General features: G+C 32.1%; 1 protein-coding gene across 4 annotated transcripts in view; it reads left to right on the top strand.

The window, feature by feature from the left end:
- Nucleotides 1-20,245, top strand: part of LOC118197347 (uncharacterized) — a 194,964-nt gene that overhangs the window by 155,348 nt on the left and 19,371 nt on the right. For all 4 annotated transcript variants that reach the window (XM_085813143.1, XM_035368846.1, XM_035368847.1 and 1 more), the window contains one exon: nucleotides 14,391-14,502. In XM_085813143.1, coding sequence (XP_085669269.1) covers nucleotides 14,391-14,502 — 112 coding nt within the window. The remainder of the gene's footprint in view (nucleotides 1-14,390; nucleotides 14,503-20,245) is intronic.

The raw sequence follows: 20,245 nt of genomic DNA on the forward strand, positions 1-20,245 counted from the left end.
AAAGATACACATAACATGTTTACAGGAGCTCTACTTAGAGCATCTACATGTGGCATTCTAACACCTTTACGATGCTCTATAATATAATTGAATTCCTGTAATAACAGAGCCCAATGAGCAACACGCGTTGCTAAATCTCTTTTTTCCATCGTCCATTGAAATGCTGAACAATCCGTCACTATCTTAAATGAAATTCTCAAAAGGTAAACACAGAACTTTTTCAGCACCTCTACAATCGCGAGAACCTCCAATTCATAACTTGAATACTTTTTCTCTGCATCAGAGGTTTTCCTACTCATAAAATAAGTAAGGTGAAAACTGCTATCACCTGGGGGTTTCTGCATTAGAATCAACCCGTATCCTTCTATGCTGGCATCTGTGTGTTCGGTTTCTTCAACCTAGAATTCCAATTGATAACATGGTGACCGTATGGCGTGATATTAAAGGTTCGTTATTTTGAATTACCTATTATTCTGAAAATGGAATTACTTGTTAAAAAATGCTTTTCTATTAGAGCTAACTTCACAAAGTGTTTTAATGGTTTGAATGACTTATTAAAAGCAGATAATGTTAAAGGTTAAAGAAGAGAGCATTAGATCTAACTTTGCTAATTTACGTAGAATTTATTGTCAGCTAACTGAAATAGATCAGGAAATAAGCTCTTTATTATTAGAAGATAAAGACGATAAAAAGTATCAGAATGAATACGCTGTAATAGAATATAATGAAAATTTTGTAAAGGTGGAAGTAAATGTAGAAATGTATTTAAATAGAATTTCTAAAACCGAAAGTTCTGTTGATTCTTCGCCCGTTCAAAAACGAAAATTAAAGTTACTGGAGATCAAACTTTTGAAATTTGACGAGGAAATCAAGGATTGGCTTGCTTTTGGAGCCAATTCAAAAGAATACATAACGATGAAAATATTGCAAAAGAATTTCAATGGGATTAAGGCTAATTGTAGGTTCGATTTCATAATGAGGGTTATAAATTGCTAGTACAGGCTTGTCAGCTAGTGCTGATTTCAAACGATTGAATGCGATCCTTTGTTCTTCACCGAATTCGAACTTATTACCCTTTTTTAGCAGGTCGCTAAGTGGCTTGGCAATTATAGAGTATTTAGCAATAAATTTTCTGAAATACCCCGTCAACCCAAGGAAACTTTGAATCTGTTTTAAATTAGTTGGTTCAGGGAAATTTATAATGGCTTGCGTCTTCAAGGTGGATGGGAAAATTTTACCCTCTTCTATGATATGGCCTAAAAAGTCAATTCGTTTCTTTAAGAACTGGGATTTTTTAAAATTTATTTCCAACCTGTATTCACTTACTAGATTTAAAACTTGACTCAGCCTCTCGATTCCCTCTTCGTATGTGGCAGACAAAATGATGATATCATCCTTGTACGGCAAAACGAAAATGGTATTTATGAATCTCTTGAATACAGCTGGTGAGTTACAGAATCCAAATTGCACTTTGAAAAACTGGTACTGTCCTTCATGCGTAACAAATGATGTGTACTTCCGACATTCCTTTTCGACGTCCACATGAAAAAAGCCATTTTTGAGATCAATAGTGCTGAAAACATGCACTTCTTGAAGGTAGTCTAGGATATCCTCAATCAGGGGAAGGGGAAATTTGTCCTTACGACAACTTTGTTTAAACAACGATAATCAACACGGACTCTTGGTGTTCCGTCTTTTTTTTTAACGATGACCAATGGGCTGGAATATTCCGAAGAACTTTGTTCTATAATTCCTGACTTTAGCCATTCAGATATTTGGGTTTCAACAATTTTCTTTTCCGGAAACGGTGATCTACGTGGTTAATGCAATACTGGTTCGTTATTTTTAACACAAATTTTCAGTTGTATGTCCGTAGATTTGTTTTTACATGGCATTTAGTTCAAAACTAACTGGTGAACAGACTCTTTAAAGCAGTTTGGAGCACTAGGTGCAATGTTTATTTCATCTTTTTTACTAGTTAGGTCAACAGGTAGAACAGATACAATATTTACTTCCTGTACACTCTGTGACTTATTTTTTATGGTAACCCCATTTTCGTATTTCACCTTTCAATATTATGTTTAAGCCTAAAATGGCTTCATGTGTCATCACATTGTTGTCTACAACATAAATATCTGCAGTACACTGGAAAACATTAATTTTAATATTACCTTTAAAGAAGCCTAGAGGTTTTGCTTGACATTTACCGAACTCACTCAGCGTTGAGCTCATAGGCCCGAGCCCTTCAATATTTAATTAATCAAAAATAGATCTACGTAACAAAGTAGTTTGACTTCCTGTGTCGATTAATGCAGTTTCATGTACATCATTAATTTTTACTTTTTTGGTCAACTTTCAGACTACGTCAATATTCATGGTTGCTACTTCTAGTTTCGAGTTCGTAATTAAGCATTCGAAACTTCGGTGCCCTGAATTCTTTACATTTAAAACACTGGACACCCTTATCTTTATGAACACATTGTTTGGAAATATGACCGCTTTCGCCACAGTTGAAACAGGTTGTGTTATGTTTAATTTCAGAAATTGTTCCTTGACTATCGGTGAAATTACACTTTGTTTGGTTAACAGAATTTTTTTAGTCATATTTATTTCTAGATTCTTTTTTTTTTTTTTTTTTTTTTTTTTTTTTTTTTTTTTTTTTGTTTACTTTCAAATTTTGTTTTTGACATTCACAACTTTTCCTCATCATTACATATCTGTTGATAAAGCTTTAACTTGTTCTTAAAATCAGTTAATGTTTGTCACTCATACAAGCAAGATTTTTTAAACATGGAGCATGTTATACCATCTATAACATATTGTATTAAAGCAACATCTTCAATTTGACCATTTTTAGCAATTCTCTTCATTTAAAAAAGAAAAACTCATCAAACCTTTCATTGCTCTTCATTTTTTGTTTTGATAATAATTCGTACAGTTTGACCGAATTGCAGCTGGACCGGAATTCATCAAGAATACCATTCTTAAACACTTGCCGTGAGTTCAACTTTGATTCACTAAAAACAAATAGTTTTGCTTTGCCTGTCATCAGGCGCTTAGCAAAAATCAGTTTTTGCAAATCATTTAACTGAAGAATGGTAGCTGCATCTTTAAAACTTTTGACCCAACTACTGACATTTTCAGGGCTTTGGCCATCAAATTGAGGAAAAGATTTGATGTCTTCAATAGTAACATTTATACTACAATTATGAAATACATTCGACTTGTTTTCAATTGTACTAAGAATATTATCATTACCACATTAGGAAGGAAGTTGTCTCACTATGGCACCAGAATTGTTTCTTTGTTTCATTTCATCTCGAACATTATCATCTATTTCATTTTTATCCACACTCTCTAAATCACTTTCACTTTCTTCTAAAATTATATTGTTTTTAAACAATTCTAAATTATTCAAATAAGAAACAATTCGGGTTGCTAAGTCATCTTGTGTACCAGAGCTATCAATGCATAAAACATTGGCAATGGAAATTAATTCATAAGCCTGAAAATCTTGTTTGATTTTTTCCTAGTTTTTCATTACTATTCTCTGCTAAAGAGAAACCACTAAATTGTCCTTATCTTTTCCGATTAGTTCTGTTGCCCACATCTTTAAATATTATTTTGTGAAATAATTTTATATTATGTGCTTTCCACTTTTCAGGACATCTTCCATTCCCGGCACATCAATTAGAAACATAGTTAATAAAATTGAGAAAAATCACTCACTTCATATAATGGTAATCCACGAATGTTCCTGTTTATAATCCGGAAACAGGAACGAAACAAAGTACTTCCATACCATCCAATAGATGAGGAATGGTGTCGGCAATGGTGTCTGTGTACAAACAGATGTCCCATGGATTTTTGGCCACAATTCACATCTTGACACTTGACATCCAGTATTATTAAAAATTATTCGACAGTTTTTAATAGAGCTGCACACTATTTATTCGCTATTATGCAGTTTCGGTTCAGGTAAGTTAGCATACATTCCCATGAGTTTCACGAGCTTTTTGTTCTAAACATAGTTCATTATACACCGTAAAATAGTCCAGCATAGCAAGAGTAAATCTTCAAAACCGGTAGTAATCCAGGAAAGCAGCTAAAATTACAGTTCCTTCTAGTGATAAATCCCACTTTCTGAAAAAATTTTGTTGGGATTAAATGATGAACAAATTAATTAACGAAAGACATTTTAATTAGACAAATGATTATTACATAAATTTAACATTTATGATAATTAAAAAAAGTAATGATTCGTCAAAGTTCCTTTTAAACAGAAGCAGCGTCTCTGCTCCCACGTCAATCATCTATCATCTCAAAACAGTCATTCCCCTAATGTTTGCTTGCAGCCTTCGGTGCTCGTAGTAGCAGAGAGAATGACGTCATGGCATCTGGATTTCTTCACAGCTACAAGCGATCGGCACTACATATATATATATATATATATATATACCCGCGGCATTTAAGGAGTTAATTTTATTATGTACGTATGAAAATGGCCCCTACATATGATCCGTGAAATTAATACCAAATACAGTTTTTGTCGTATAGGAGTCAAATTTTGAGGTTTCATTTTTTGATATTGAATGGAAAATTTCCCTAAATATAAGTATAGGAACTTGGAAAACATATAAAAAATTAGGTTTTTTTTTTTTTTTTTTTTTAGAATTTAAAAATCTAAAAGCATGAAACTTTGCTTCATTAAAAAAAAAAAAAAAAAGCACGGTAAGGACTGTAATGGACATGGTGTGTATATAAGTTTATATGCATAAGTAAGAGATAAAATGTATAGAATTAATATCAACCAGTAGTGGCAAACTATCTAGTGAGAAGGTACAGATTAAAAGTAATTGAAGCAAAAACTTGGACAAAAAATTAAAGGAAATCAATACTAAAATAAATCAAAATTTGTTAAATAATTAATAATGAATAATATTTCATAATTCTATGGTGTTTGTCAAGGATCAGCTGAAAGAATTTTCAACTGAACCTTGTGTTTTTGGGATGAATTGCAAAATAAAATAATCAAAGAAATTCTTTTTTAATTTAAATTTAATATAATTAAATAGGAATATATTACTATAAAATTTAAAATATTTAAGAAATTTTAAAAGATACTTTAGATATAACCTGCTCTGACATGACTTAAAATATGTACTTAATATACAGATAGAAAGATGATAATCAAAATTTATAAGCAAAGTAATTTTTTAATTTTAAAATTTAGTAATTTGGAAATTGGTAGCTAAGTGGCAGCATGTGCAAGTTTCCAAGAATAAGACAACTGAAGAAACCAAAGTAATGGAAGGGGCAAAACTACCTAAGTAAATGTGTTTTGTCAATGTAGAAATAGAAAAATATTTAAAATGGGGGAAAAAAGGGGGCAACTTTAATTTCCAAACATAAGTTTAAGAAAGAAACCAGTCACTAAGTAGACTCAAAATGGGGGGGGGGATAATGCCAAGTAGGAGCAAAAAAAGAACATTGTTGTAAATAAAAATTAAAATGCAGTCAGTAAAAGTTAATTTTCAAATTAGTTTCAAGATAAACTGAAGTAGCTGAAACGGTAAGAATATAACTTTTTCAGTACAGTGTCTGTGATTTTAGAAAAGGGTAAATATTTTTTTTTTTTTTTTTTTTTTTTTTTTTTTTTAAGAGGGGGTGGTATTAAAACAGTGTAAACAATTAAGCAGCATGCTTTTTAAATTTCATTCTATCAGGGTTTGCTGAACAGTTTGGTTTCATTTTTTCCCCCTTAAGTTGTCTATTAAATTTCTTGTTGTGCATTTGTTAACTTAGAAAGAGTCTAATTTATTTATTTATTATTATTATTCTTTTAATTTTTTGACATACCAAATCCATGAAGAAAATGTCCCAGGAAAAGTAAAATTCACTCAATTTTTTTTTTTTTTTTTTTTTTTAATTCGAACTCAATTTTCACACAACTTTATTGCATCTAATAATTAAAAATTCCCTCATTTACTTTTATTTTGAATTACAAATTAAATTTTCCATACAATTTTGATTTAAAAAATTTTTGCTTTTATGTAAAGTGGTACAGTGGGTTTTGTGCAAGAATTTTTATATTAATTCTACTTTGCTAGACTGAATATGATATTTGAAGTTGTTTTAATTTTGGTAAATATTAATTGTTACTACTGATTTAAGTGCATAATTTGATTTCAAGTTTATTTGAACTTAATTTTCTAATTTATTTAATTTAAATTATAAATGTGTATTATATACAGTACAAAGTCCGAGATCCGGATGCCCAATATCCGGAATGATCTAAAATCTGGACCTCAAAACCACAAACAACTTTTTTTCCCTCTTTTTTCAAAGCTTTACGCATGCGCATTTGGTGTTTTCCCCCATAAATAAAATATGTGGAGAGTTCCAATACTTAATTTCCCTTCCTAAATAATATCTCGTTATTGAAGAAACAGTAATTTAGTATAAATTTGCGTGATCAATTATTTGGTTCCGTAGCTGCGTTTCTGCTTGGCATACATCTCAAACCATAACATTTCTAGATGGAAACATCATTGATTTTACATCTACTGTTATTTTATATCCTGATGCCAACCTGGCGAATCATTATTTATTATATTTTGCTTTCATCACCTCATATTTATCAACACATGACAACTTGAGTAATGCCTGGTATTTAATCCTGCGAACCTTAAAGGTATATGCAGGGCTTATTGAAACTACTAATTAATTTAAAATCAACCACCATACTGTACTCGTTACTGGCCGGAAGATCCATTAACCTCGCCAACAAATTAAAATACTTTATTAATGAAACAACTTGTTACAACAAAAGATATAATAAGACATAATTTTTAATCAAATTGAAATTAACATATTCCTAATTTAGGAAATAGAACACTTTTCCATATAATAATACAACATATAACAAATGACATCTTTGTCGTAATAAGATTATTTGTACAATAATATATAATCTAATATAAGCTTTATAATACACAGAGACCTCATAACAAAATGAATAACATTTTCAATATTTTAACATTTTTTAAACATAAAATTTACAATTGTCAATAATAGTTCATAGTCCAATTTTATTCACCATTTTTCCTTTTTCTTTCTTTTCCTTCCTTTTCTTTTTTAAGAGAACATTACCCATAGTCAGTTCTTCTTATTATAAGATCCATTTGTCTTCTATAACAGGAACAATTTTGATCTAAGCTTGAATGCTTAGTTTCTAAATCTAATTTATATTTAATGTTCGCTTGTACACAATTGATACATTCAGATTCATTTTTGCATTCCCAATGATTATGTCCCCTTTTTGAACATTTACCACATATCAAATCTTTATCACATTTACTTTGAAAATGACCATACTCTTGACATTTAAAACATCTTACAACATTAAGATATTCTTTTACTGTAATTCTATACCATTTCAAATTAATTTTATTTTGATTCATAATCGGACCAAATTTATCTGGTTGAATATTTGCAACCCAGTGTACTTTTTGATTTTTAGCTTTTATTTTGAACAAAAGTTCAATTCCACCACTTTCAAATATTTGGTTTTGTCTCTTAATTGCTTCCAGAATTTCATCTTTATCCAGTTCTTCCTCCACATTATATAATATAATTTTAGGTTGTTTCTTTTTAGGAGCTTTTACTTGAATTTCATCTCTTAAAAGAGAATTCGTTTTTATTTCTCGTTCTAATGAAGCAATATCTTCTTTTTTCGAGCATTGTACAACCAATCCACCATTATTCACTTTTCTAACATTTTTAATACCAATCTTCAACTCAAATGGATCAATATTTTCTACCACTTTTGATTTAACTTCTTCAGAAGAAATTCCTTTTTTACTTGGATACAATAGAACAACGTGTTCTTCTATTTTCTTAGTTTTTCCTTTACTCTGATACATTTTCTTATCACTTATTTTCTGCTGCTTTAAAACATCAGCAAAAGATCTTTCATATTGTGGTTTCTTGTCCAATATTTCTAATTTTCCTTTTAAATTTTCGATCTCCAATGCTTGAGATACTAAATAACTAAACAACACTTCTTGTGTGTTAAAAACTTTCTTTCTTATTGCAATTGTAATTCTACTTGCATCTTCCAAACAAGTCTCTAGCTCTCTAATTATAGTCCGAGCTTCTTCAATCAAATCACTCTGCACAGAAGTCTCTGTCTGAACTTTCTTATCCATTGTCAATCTCTTTTGGGGTTTGGATCACAAGGTACCAAACCCCGGGAAGTGTTTCTATTGACTATCAAAATTTAAGTATAAAAATACTTTCCAATAATAAACGCTTTTCTAATTCAATCAAAATGAGCCAATAACTTCCCCTGAGGGGACAACTTTGAGTAATGACTGATGCGGTGATGCCCAGACAATTTTTTTTATATTAGTAATTTAATAACAAAGGTACCTTTTATGGTGACATTACGCTTGGCGATGATTACAGATTTGAGTTAAATGCACTAAAAATATTGACGAGGAAAAATTTAACAAAAATTTCTTTTCATATGCTAAAAATAATTTTGTTAATTATACTCAATGCCAAAAGATTATATTTAATTCTATTTGAATTAAGAATAACTAATTTGTTTTTCACATAAACCCAGAAGCGGCACCAGAGCTCGCATGTCCACACCGGGCGGCGGAATTTAGGGAAGACAACATTTTTGGAATTTAGAAAGCACTGAGCAACAAAAGTAAAGAATGAAAATATTTTTAGAATTTCGGGAAAGCACTGGGATCCAAAATTTAGAACCTAGGTCCTTGATAGCATAACTAAAAAATTGCAGAGACTGTATCAGGCAGTAAGACATCTAGCACTGGCCCTCGATAAGCCTTAACTATACGTGGTAATTTATTTATTCAGGACTCAGATAAGCCTTAATCATGTGTAAGAAATAGACGTAAGTATAATGAATAACTACACTAATAAAATCAGACTTAATTGTCTCAGTGCGCGATGGAAGCAAGACAAAATTTAGCAGAACAACTTACTTTTGTCGCCAATCTCATGATACATAGCCAGTAATGTATAGTTGACACCATTAAGCTAGGCTTAAATTATACTTTACTGGTCCCAAGGAATTTCAGTCATCTGATCCAGCTTAATTATTTTTTGCAGGCTGTTTTTATTACAGAAATTTAAGAAAATGTGATGCAAAAGCAAAGTTTAAAGTTATAAAAAACATTTAGCAGAAATAATTATCGCAATAGACGCACCCTAAGATTATGTGCTGTGCAGACATAGATGACAAAAGTTTTAAACTTAACCAATTTATTAACACAATAAATAAATTTGATCAATAGCAGAAACTTAAAGTTAAAAGTGTAACATAATCATTGTCAAAATTACACTCAGTTAACTATTCACTAACCCCAAGGGTTTTTCCTTTAAAGAATATTACACTATTAATGATACAGTAAATAAATTACCTGTTCTATGAATACTGGCACTCAATACGCTAAAAGATATCACAGAACAAAACTACACGATTAATTTGAATTTCACTTGACTAAATAGGTCTATGCTTTTAGCCAAGAAGGCACCTGAAAAATTAACCTTTGAATGTACTTGAATTTGTAAATACCGCTCACTGCAGTTGCTCACTGGGAACCAAAACTTGAGATTCGACGCCGGTTAACCATGGAAACAGGATGCCGCCCACTGCAGTTGCTCACCAGGAACCACAACTTGAGATTCGACGCCCCTTGGAAAAACCAACATGGCCTGAAACCACGGCACTTAATGCTGGACGACCTGCATCGCAGGGATGTCTCCGAATGAGAGCTGGAACAGCACACCAGGAGCAATGAAAGCAGGAACAAGAAGCACTACGCCACAGCGATGCAAGATATTTATACATGAAGTAGACATGGCATCATCTCATGGCAACCAATCGGCTGTCGGCAGGACTCAGCTTTCCAGATGATGTAACTTCGAGTTTCGTTTTTGCATCTTAATTAAGCTGGAACAATCCGTTCTTAATACAAACAGTGGCACTGAAAAACAAAGTAGAAATAATTGCTATATCCCTTTTAAAAAAACTAAACCTCATGTAAAAGTTAGAATTATTTCAAGGAGTAGAGATGATGTAAAAGGGGTTACAATAAGTCATGTTTTCAACAAATGTCCCCCACATCATCACCTCCGACCTGAAACAACAACAAAAAAAAAAAAAAAAAAAAAACTGAATGCCAGTATTTTTATATAAAATTCAACACAAGAATAAATAAATATAAATGTAACAATACACAACTCCATTTAAATCAAATTTTTTTTTTTTTCAAGAAATTTTGGGGACGATGTGCACATGTTGTTATTTTGCGAGTGATATAACCTATATTTCTGACACTGATAGTACTTCTGACTCTGAATTTAAGTATAATGAAGATAGTTACAGCAAAATTGCTGAGAATTTCTCGCATTCCTCTGCAGATAGTGATGAATCTGAAAATTCAGTTTCAATTGAAAACGTTCGATAGCGGTGCAAAATATTACATTATGCAAATATTTTCATTAGTTTTATCTTTGTATATGTTTCCCTTTGTATTTTATAAAATAAATCATAATTTAACCAATATTAATTTTCAAAATTTTCCTTTTATATCATTATTCTTCAATTTCAGTATTCTGACCACCTTTTTATATGATCTAATTCTATATTGGGGGGGAAAAAAACTCTTTTACAAATTTTTTTTTATATTTTAACTCTAAAATATATGTAGATTTGAACTATGTAATAAAAAAATATGCAGCTTTTGAACCTGTTCTGATAAAAAAATCTGATGTGTACACCACATGACTTCCTTGTACGGAATATTAAGTTATACACCGGATCGGATCTTGCATTTCATTTAATTTTATTGGATTGAATTAAATCTACTTCGCCGACAGCGCATAAACCACAATAGAATAAATGCATTCTTTAAAATTCACTTTGTTTACCATAGCGACACTCTGGCGCTAGGTTCACTTAACAGTATTATATTTCATTCATATTATAACTCAGAATGCACAAAATTTATATCATTTAAAGAATAGAATTATCTAATTGTTGCCACATGTTCTATTCAAATACTATAATAAAGCTAGAATGATGTATAAAAGAAATTAAGCAAACAAAACAAAAAAGAAACAGTTTTTCACAGAGGATTGAATATTTCTCATTCAATTAATTCAGTTCTCACTTCGCGAGAAGGCAAAATACATAAAAACTCAAAATATATATATTAAAAATTACAAAGTAAATCTTAAATACTTATTTCCTCGAAAAAATTCCAGAAAGGATTAAGCATGATTAAATTGGCAATAATAAATGAAGGCGTTATCTTTGTTGTTGCAAAGCTAAGTTTCTCTAGATTGGCAACAAATCCACTATCCTGCTGTTTCAAATGTAAACATACAATGGCCGCCATCAAGAGAAGTAATAGGCTTAGCGGCACTTAAACAACTTTAAAATTGTTGATAATTCTAAAAATATTGCATAGAGTATTACTAAAGGCATAAAAACCTTAATCGGAAGATAAGAACAACATAATTCAATCATTTTTAAAGCAAAAAATGTACAATTTACAAACATATAAGAGTAAAGAAACTGAGATCACTGAGCCGGGTAACAGAGTGGATATTTATATAAATATATTTATATACGTTTGGTGTGGCCAATTGCAACCAAAATACGAGGTACACATCTACATGTTATAGCAGTCCTATATACAAAATTTTAACGTTCTGAGGCTACTCGTTTTTGAGATATGCAAGATATGTACGTACGTACGCCACGAAAAATTCTCTTTAGAATTCATTTTAAAATAGTTTTATAATTTTTTGAAGGAAAAGAGTATTTTATTCTGTCCTTACGTACAGGTATCGTGCAAAAACATCGTTAAGTTGCATTCGATTGCAGTCAAAATTGATATTTTCATTGGAATATGCTGCATGAAACTTTTCGCATTTACAATACTTCCTTTTTACTTCGTACAAGGAAGTAAAAAGTATGCAGTGAGAGGGTTAACATTAGGTTGAGCTATGAAAAAGGACTTAGCCTGAAGAAGCAGGCGAGTGTGATCTGGAAAAATTACCTTTTATTCTATGGTAGTTTTGTATATGACCTGGATGGCCACATTTATAACACTTGGACCCTTTATTCTGCTTAAATTTAGGTTCAAAGTGGGTGCTTTGAATTTCTATAGTCTTGTTAGAATTTTCCCGATCTACATCCCTTAAATTAAAACGTGTATCCTCTGCAAGTATTTCCAGTTCAACATATTTAAATATAAATTTTTCATCTGGCCACCTCAAAATGTTCTAAACTACATGATGATATTTTTCTGGAAGAAACCTAAGAAAACATATATAGACATCTTTTACAGCTTGATTAATATCAGCCAATTGTTCAGTAATGCATTTTAATCTGGAAGAAAAGAGACTAATGCTTTCATTTGGCTTAATTTTACAATTTAAGAACTCTGAAAACAAGGTCATATGTCTAGCTCGATAATCTGGCTGGAAAAATTTGGCAAGCATATCCCATGCAATTACAAGATCATCTATTTCACATATTATGTTCCTATATTCAGGGCTTACATTCATATAAATCGATGATAATGTCAAACGACTTCTATTTTGATAGTGGGCAACAATTTCTTTTATAATACTATAAACATCATTTAACTCAGGACATGTTTCAATACCTTTAACCAGAAGCCAAGCATTTTTCTCATTTAAGACAAACTTAATATCTTTAGACCATGCAAAGTAATTATATGCATCAAGATTAGCAATACTGTGCATAACATTAATAGTAGCCATATTTGAAATTCAACAAAAATCGCCCCCCAGTCTCTTAAGTCTTTAATTAACTTAAACTTCAAAAAACAGTCTGCAATAAAGATAACTCAGGGGCTTGGCCCATAACCAAAATAATGTAAAAGCAAAGTATAAAGTTATAAAAAACATTTAGCAGAAATAATTATCGCAATAGAAGCACCTTAAGATTATGTGCTGTGCAGACATAGATGACAAACGTTTTAAACTAAACCAATTTATTAACAATATATGTATAAAAATAAGACTACAATAAATAAATTTGATCAATACCAGAAACTTAAAGTTAAAAGTGTAACATAATCATTGTCAAAAATTACACTCGGTTAACTATTCACTAACCCCAAGGGTTTTTCCTTTAATGAATATTACACTATTAATGATACAGTAAATATATTACCTGTTCTATTAATACTGGCATTTAATATGCGAAAAACATATCACAGAACAAAACTACACGATTAATTTGAATTTCACTTGACTAAATAGGTCTATGCTTTTGGCCAAGAAGGCACCTGAAAAATTACGCTTTGAATGTACTTGAATTTGTAAATACCGCTCACTGCAGTTGCTCACTGGGAACCACAACTTGAGATTCGATGCCGCTTAACCTTGGAAAAACCAGCATGGCATGGAACCACGGCACTTACCGCTGGACGACCCTCATCGCAAGAACGTCTCCGAATGAGAGCTGGAACAGCACACCAGGAGCAATGAAAGCAGGAACAAGAAGCACTACGCCAGAGCGATGCAAGATATTTATACATGAAGTAGACATGGCATCATCTCATGGCAACCAATCGGCTGTCGGCAGGACTCAGCTTTCCAGATGATGTAACTTCGAGTTTCGTTTTTGCATCTTAATTAAGCTGGAACAATCCGTTCTTAATACAAACAGTGGCACTGAAAAACAAAGTAGAAATAATTGCTATATCCCTTTAAAAAAAAACCAAACCTCATGTAAAAGTTAGAATTATTTCAAGGAGGAGAGATGATGCAAAAAAGGGATTACAATAAGTCATATTTTCAACAAAATTAAATTTCAACTTTTGATTATGTCAAAAAGAGTTTCTAATTCTGGAGCTGCAACAGAATTTACAAAGCGAAAACATGTTTCATTGTCAATTAAAAGTGGAATTGCTGCAAGAAATGGATAAAGGTATATCCATCTCAATTATGTACTATTATGTATTATCAATCTCAATCAATTATGTGAAGAGTTAAATGCATTGGAAAGTCAACTGTATATAAAAATGAACAAAACAGAAAAAATAATTGCGGCATTATTGTAATAAAATGACTTGGTGAAAGTAAGTTACAATGGATTGGCAGTGGTTCTCTGCATTATAATTTGAAGAAACTTTACTGCGCAGTTAGACAGATGAAAGATGAGACTCAAAGAACACAGATAATGCTCAGTCCACAAAGATTTTTGAAAGAGAGATATTTTACACTATATATATTTGCATTTATTATTACATTATGCTCATTACATAATTAAACAACATTATAAGTAATAATTGTTTGTTAAAATTTTTTAGATGAATTTTGTGGTCGGACCTCGAGTGGTTTCCCCTCAACCAGTGGGAGTAGTACCTACCTCACATTCAGTATCATATTGTGACACATCACATCTTCCAACGCATTTAATAAGTAAGTTGATTTTGTATGGCCAGGTTATTTATGGAAAAATAAGCTTGACTTATTTTGGTATTATTGAGGTGAAAATTAACAGGAAAAATATTTAAAAAATTTTGTAATCCATCATCATTGATGTATTAAAATATTTATGAGGTAGTATCTTTTATTTGTATTATTTATTATGAATCTCAAAATGAGAAGTATATAAATGTTACAAACATTTAGTAATGAAAATCATAGTTGAATTTTTAATTATTATCTTTCTATAATAATTCATTTAATGGAAATCTTTTATGCCATTTATTATTTCTTGCATTGTGTTGAAATTCCTAAAATATGCATAAGAGAATGTTTATATTATCTTCTTTTTTTTAATTATTTTATAAAATTTTGGCATTTGTAAACTTATTTATTTTTAACATTATGATGTGTAATAAGCAAGTAGTGGATAGTAGAATCAGTATCTGTATGTTGCTACAGCTATCGGAATAACATGCAAGTTAAAATTCTAATCGAGATTTTTTGGAATTAAAAATCACAGCAGTTTCAGCCTAAATTCATGTTTTGATCTGGTTGAAGCTGATTTTAACAGTCTGACTTTTTGATATCTGCTTAATTGTGTCCAGACTGGCATGTCTTTGTTTAAGACGTTTGCTTGGGAGACGAAAGGAATTGTCCCACAGCCAGGGATTTTCACACACAAAAAAAAGTTTACCCTCTAACATCATAATTTTTGTTACTATTTTAGATTATTGCTTAAGTTGTTATACAGTCAAAAGTCGTTAATTCGGACACCCATAATCCGGAATGATCTATAATCCGGACCTCAAAGCTAAAATCAAGCTAAAATGCGCCGCGTTGACACATGCGCATAGGCGTTTACGCGTGCGCGCAAGACCTTTACGACTTGCATATGCGTCTGCGCAAGCGTAGAATACGTTTTCGCGTACGCGTTTAATAACGGACGGTATAAGCTAAAATTATCTAATTATCTATTACAGTTAATGTTGATGATTGCGTTGTTCCTTAATCTTCGAATTGTATCCGGCTTATTATTTTTTGCAGACTGTAAGAGCAATTTTATAAAAGTAAGCTTGAACTTTCGATTATGTCAAATAGAATTTCCGATGCTGGAGCTCCCAAAGGATCTACAAAACGAAAGTATGTTTCGATGTCCATCAAACAAAAAGTGGAATTGCTACAAAAAATGGATCAAGGCATATCCTTTGTTTATCTAACAGTTCCGAAATCTGTTTATCAAGTTCACGCTGCTCTGCGCGGGGGGGGGGACGTCGCGGCGAGCGATGAACTGGAAGTTGATCTGTCAGCACTATCGTTATCTTCAGGGCAGATGTTTTTATTTTAGTCGGCTTATAATTCCTTACTAAATGTTGTATTTCATTTCGATCTACTCGGTCTTTGATATGATTTAAATCAAATTCCTCCTCATTATAAATATCACGAATACAAATCAAATAGTTTTCTGGTTGCAATTTTCTAATTTCGACTATGCCTAATGTATGCTTTACGCATGCACGCTTTGAAAGAAATGTTTGAACGTTGAAAGTAAACAAATAAATAAATAAGAAAAATTTTGAAACGTGTGTACACGCTGGCTGTCTTTAAAGAAATGCTTATCTAGAATCCTCGATCAATGGAACCCACTTCTTGCATTTTTTAAAGAAGAAGTAAATGCTTCGAGAGTTAAGATAAAAGGCTCTATTGAAAGTTATAAAGTACCTAAAGTAAATGGAGATGTAGTTACTACTTCCATTGTTAAAAATAGGTTTGAGAAAAATAAAGTAATTTCTGCATCATTCAGCAATTCAACTGGCAGTTCTCAAAATAATACTGCAAAATATAAGCGTAAAGCTGATACAAATTTCTCTCAAAATAAAATAAAAAAATGCTCAACACACGAAACATTTTCCGATTACTGTAAGTTTATCTTGTGAAGAACGAATATTTATGTTTTTTTCTTCGGACCTTAACAAAGCTTTTTGCTTTTTTTTACAATTCATTTTGCCATCATTCGATGTTCTTAACGCAATTCTACAAAGCAGAATTCCATTAATTCATGTTTTGCAATCAATGATTTATGATCTGTTTAAAGACATTTTATCAAAGTTTGTAAAACCAGTCTGTGTTTTGTCTTGTAATTCTATATATGATGTGATTTATGGTGAAACAGAAAATCAGAAGAAAGATGAAGATTTGGTAATAGGAGCTGCACCTACAAAAGTAGTGGAAGAACTTTCAGAAAAGGACAAAAATAAGTTTTATCTTCATGTTAGAAGTTCTTCTGTCGAGTATGTGATTACATACTACATAAATTCCCAGTCAACGATGAACTGATTTTGCATGCTAAAGTTGCTGATGTTTCTGCTCTAGCAAATGCATCTTTTTCTGATATAAGGTACTTTTTGAACAGATTTCCTGTGTTACTTCGTTTAGTCATGAAAGATGACGATATTGATGTTGCTACTGATATACTGCAGTCGCAATTTTGCAGTTTACAATTAGAAAACTTGGATGATTATAAAATCAGATAGAATTGACACCCAGTGAAGTTTAATTGGAAAATTGAAAGGTGCTGACGGAATTTTAAAATATAGTGAATTCTCTAGAATTATGTTGGCCATCTTGACAGTTCTCCATAGTAATGCGGAGTGTGAGAGGATTTTCAGTGTTGTTGCGAAAACGAGGACTAAATTTTGTTCTAATATTAGTGATGACACATTAGAAAAGCTTTTATTAGCGAAAGCAGGCCTACGTGGCAATTGCTATGAACAAAATTATGAAGTTTCTTAACGAAAGCAAAATCTGCCACTGTCCATAACATTTGTATGAAAACTGATTAAAGTGTCTTTTTTTTTTTTTTTTTACGATGCAAGTAATAAAAATGTTTTTTATGTCTAAGGTATTTTTGTTTTGCTTGCATTTAAGACTTAGTAACTATTTAAAGTTACTTCATCATTAAAAACTATATTTTTATCATTTAAAAAGTATTTTTAACATTGTGAAAAATCTCCTGATTTTTGAGTGTCATAGGTTGGCAAGTATGGATACCCTTTAGATCATAATTGCTCATTATTTTATAAATTACGGTTTCATATTTTTAATTTTATGATTTCTGCATTTGATCTTACCAGATTTAAACTGATGATCTGTAATGCGGAAAAATCGATAATCCGGAATCGCCAAAGTCTCGACGAGTCCGGATTAAAGACTTTTGACTGTATACGTTAAAATTAGCATTTAATAATTTTTTCCTTTACTTTACATGAAAATATATATGAAAAAATTGCTTATTTTGAGAAATAATTTTCTGAGCACTATTCAAATCATTCTGAAGTTTTAATTGATAAAATACATAAATAAACTTTTAAAGTACTAAAGAATATACAACAAAGACTGTTTACAAGAAGTAACAAAATCTCTCATGTTAACTGGAAGGCCGACAATCAGTGAGCTCTGTTTCTGACAAAATGTCTGTATGAGAATCACTAGAAATATTGCTCTCTTTAGAAAATGAATCATCACTCTCATCCATATCACTGATTGACTCATTTTTACTGTGCGGGTGTATTCTTCATCTGATAAATAACGCTTGCTTTCCGTAATAAACTGAAGTCAAGGTTTTCCAAAATAAAAAGGGAAGTAGGTGAAATATAAGCAATAAAAGTAATACAAAACATAAAATAACTCATCATAGTAACCCGAAAAGACCTTACATAGTGGGGGGGGGAAGAATAAAAAAAGTATTTAAAAGGATATCAGAAATGTGAATATTTATAATATTTATATTATGTGGTGAGATTAAGAGACTAGCTCTATCTATTTACGTTACACTGTCCCCACAACAGCTGACATCAGTGTTACTCAGAAAGTGACCAAACTCGATCAGGGTCCTAAAACTGTATTCAATTTAGAAGTACTTGACCCAGAGCGTCATCTAGTGGTTTTTAAAACATTCCAAGATGCTGGTACAAATGTGCCATTCTGGGATGTGAATGATAAAAGGCTGTAGCATGCCAGTGTACCGGCTGGGAAATAATTGCATTTCTGGCACCCTGTGCACAGTCGGCACAAAAAGGTTAAAGCAATGATTGTTTATAACATTATTTGATACAGTTTTAAAGGTGGAAACCCCCCATTTTGTGTATGTACGTAGTGTATTCGGAAACTAAGTACCATTTCATTCTAGCGCCGTCGCAGTGCTGTGGTAGGCATCCCACGCATGCGCACTAGTCTTTCTTGTTCACTGACTTTCAATTGTCGCCATTTTGGTTGCTCTATGTTGTGTTTTCAGTTTGCTGTGCACATTCAAAATGTTTAAGACAATTAGTTCTCCCGCTGACTGTGAGATTCGTGCTGTGATTAAATTTTTGAACGCGAGGAATGTTAAACCAGCCGAAATTTATCCTCAAGTGACAGAAGTTTACGGTGAATACGCGATAAGTGATGGAATGGTGAGAAAGTGGGTAAGAATGTTTAATGCAGGTCGAACAAATGTCCACGCCGAGGCTCGGAGTGGTCGGCCTTCTGTTGTCACCGATGATTTGGTAAGGAAAGTTGATGAAGCAATTCATGAGAACAGATGCTTCACAATGACAACTCTTTCAGAGGCATTTCCACAAATTTCACGTACTGTTTTGTTCGAAATTGTGTCTGACCGCTTGAATTATCGCAAACTGTGTTCCCGATGGGTTCTAAAAATGCTCACTGATGTTCACAAAACAAAGCGACTTGGTAGTGCCCTGACATTTCTCACGTGGTACAGTGATGAGGGAGAAAACTTTTTAAACCAAATTGTGACAGGTGATGAAACTTGGGTGTGTCATTTCACACCAGAATCGAAACAACAATCGATGGAGTGGAGACACACTCATTCTCCGAAAAAACAAAAGTTCAAAGTGACAATGTCATCACAAAAAATCATGTGCACTGTCTTCTGGGATAGGAGAGGCATTTTGCTTACTGAATTTCTTCCCAGAGGTGAAACCATTAATGCGGCACAATATTGTGAGACTTTAACAAAACTAAGGCGTGCCATTCAAAACAAACGAAGAGGAATGCTCAGGAAAGGAATTGTGTTGCTCCATAACAATGCTCGGCTCCATACTGCTAGTGTGACTCAATCATTAATTCGACAGTTTTGTTGGGAGCAGTTCGATCAATGGCCGTACAGCCCGGACTTGGCGCCGTCTGACTATCACTTGTTCCTGCACATGAAGCGCGAGCTTGGTGGCAAGCGCTTTGGATCTGACGATGACACGAAAAATGCTGTGGAGTTGTGGTTATTGAAACTGGCAGGAAGTTTCTTTGATGTTGGTATACAAAAACTGGTCACCTGCTATGACAAGTGTTTGATCGTTGGCGGAAACTATGTTGAAAAATAGTTTAAGACATGTATTTTCATGTAAAAATGGATTCGAAAAAATTTTTTTACTTTTTATTTTTATTTATTTTTTTATTTTTATTTTTTTTCCCAAAACGGTACTTAGTTTCCGAATACGCCTCGTATGTAAGAATTTTCTAGTAACTTTATTTTCCTTGGCTTGGCACAATTATTTTCTTAAGGGTTATAATTTTTTCCTTCTGACTATGTAATTTTTAGAAAAGATAACACCATAAAGGCATACTGATGCTTTTTTAAGATAATGTGTGTATATATACAGGATAAAGTCTGTAATCCGGACTCGTTGGGACTTCGGCGATTCCGAATTAGGGTTTTTTCCGGATTATAGATCAT

This window comes from Stegodyphus dumicola, chromosome 3 (assembly GCF_044657685.1).
Source record: "Stegodyphus dumicola isolate Sdum_Otavi_A_Nest chromosome 3, ASM4465768v1".
Classification (NCBI taxonomy): Eukaryota; Metazoa; Arthropoda; class Arachnida; order Araneae; family Eresidae; genus Stegodyphus; species Stegodyphus dumicola.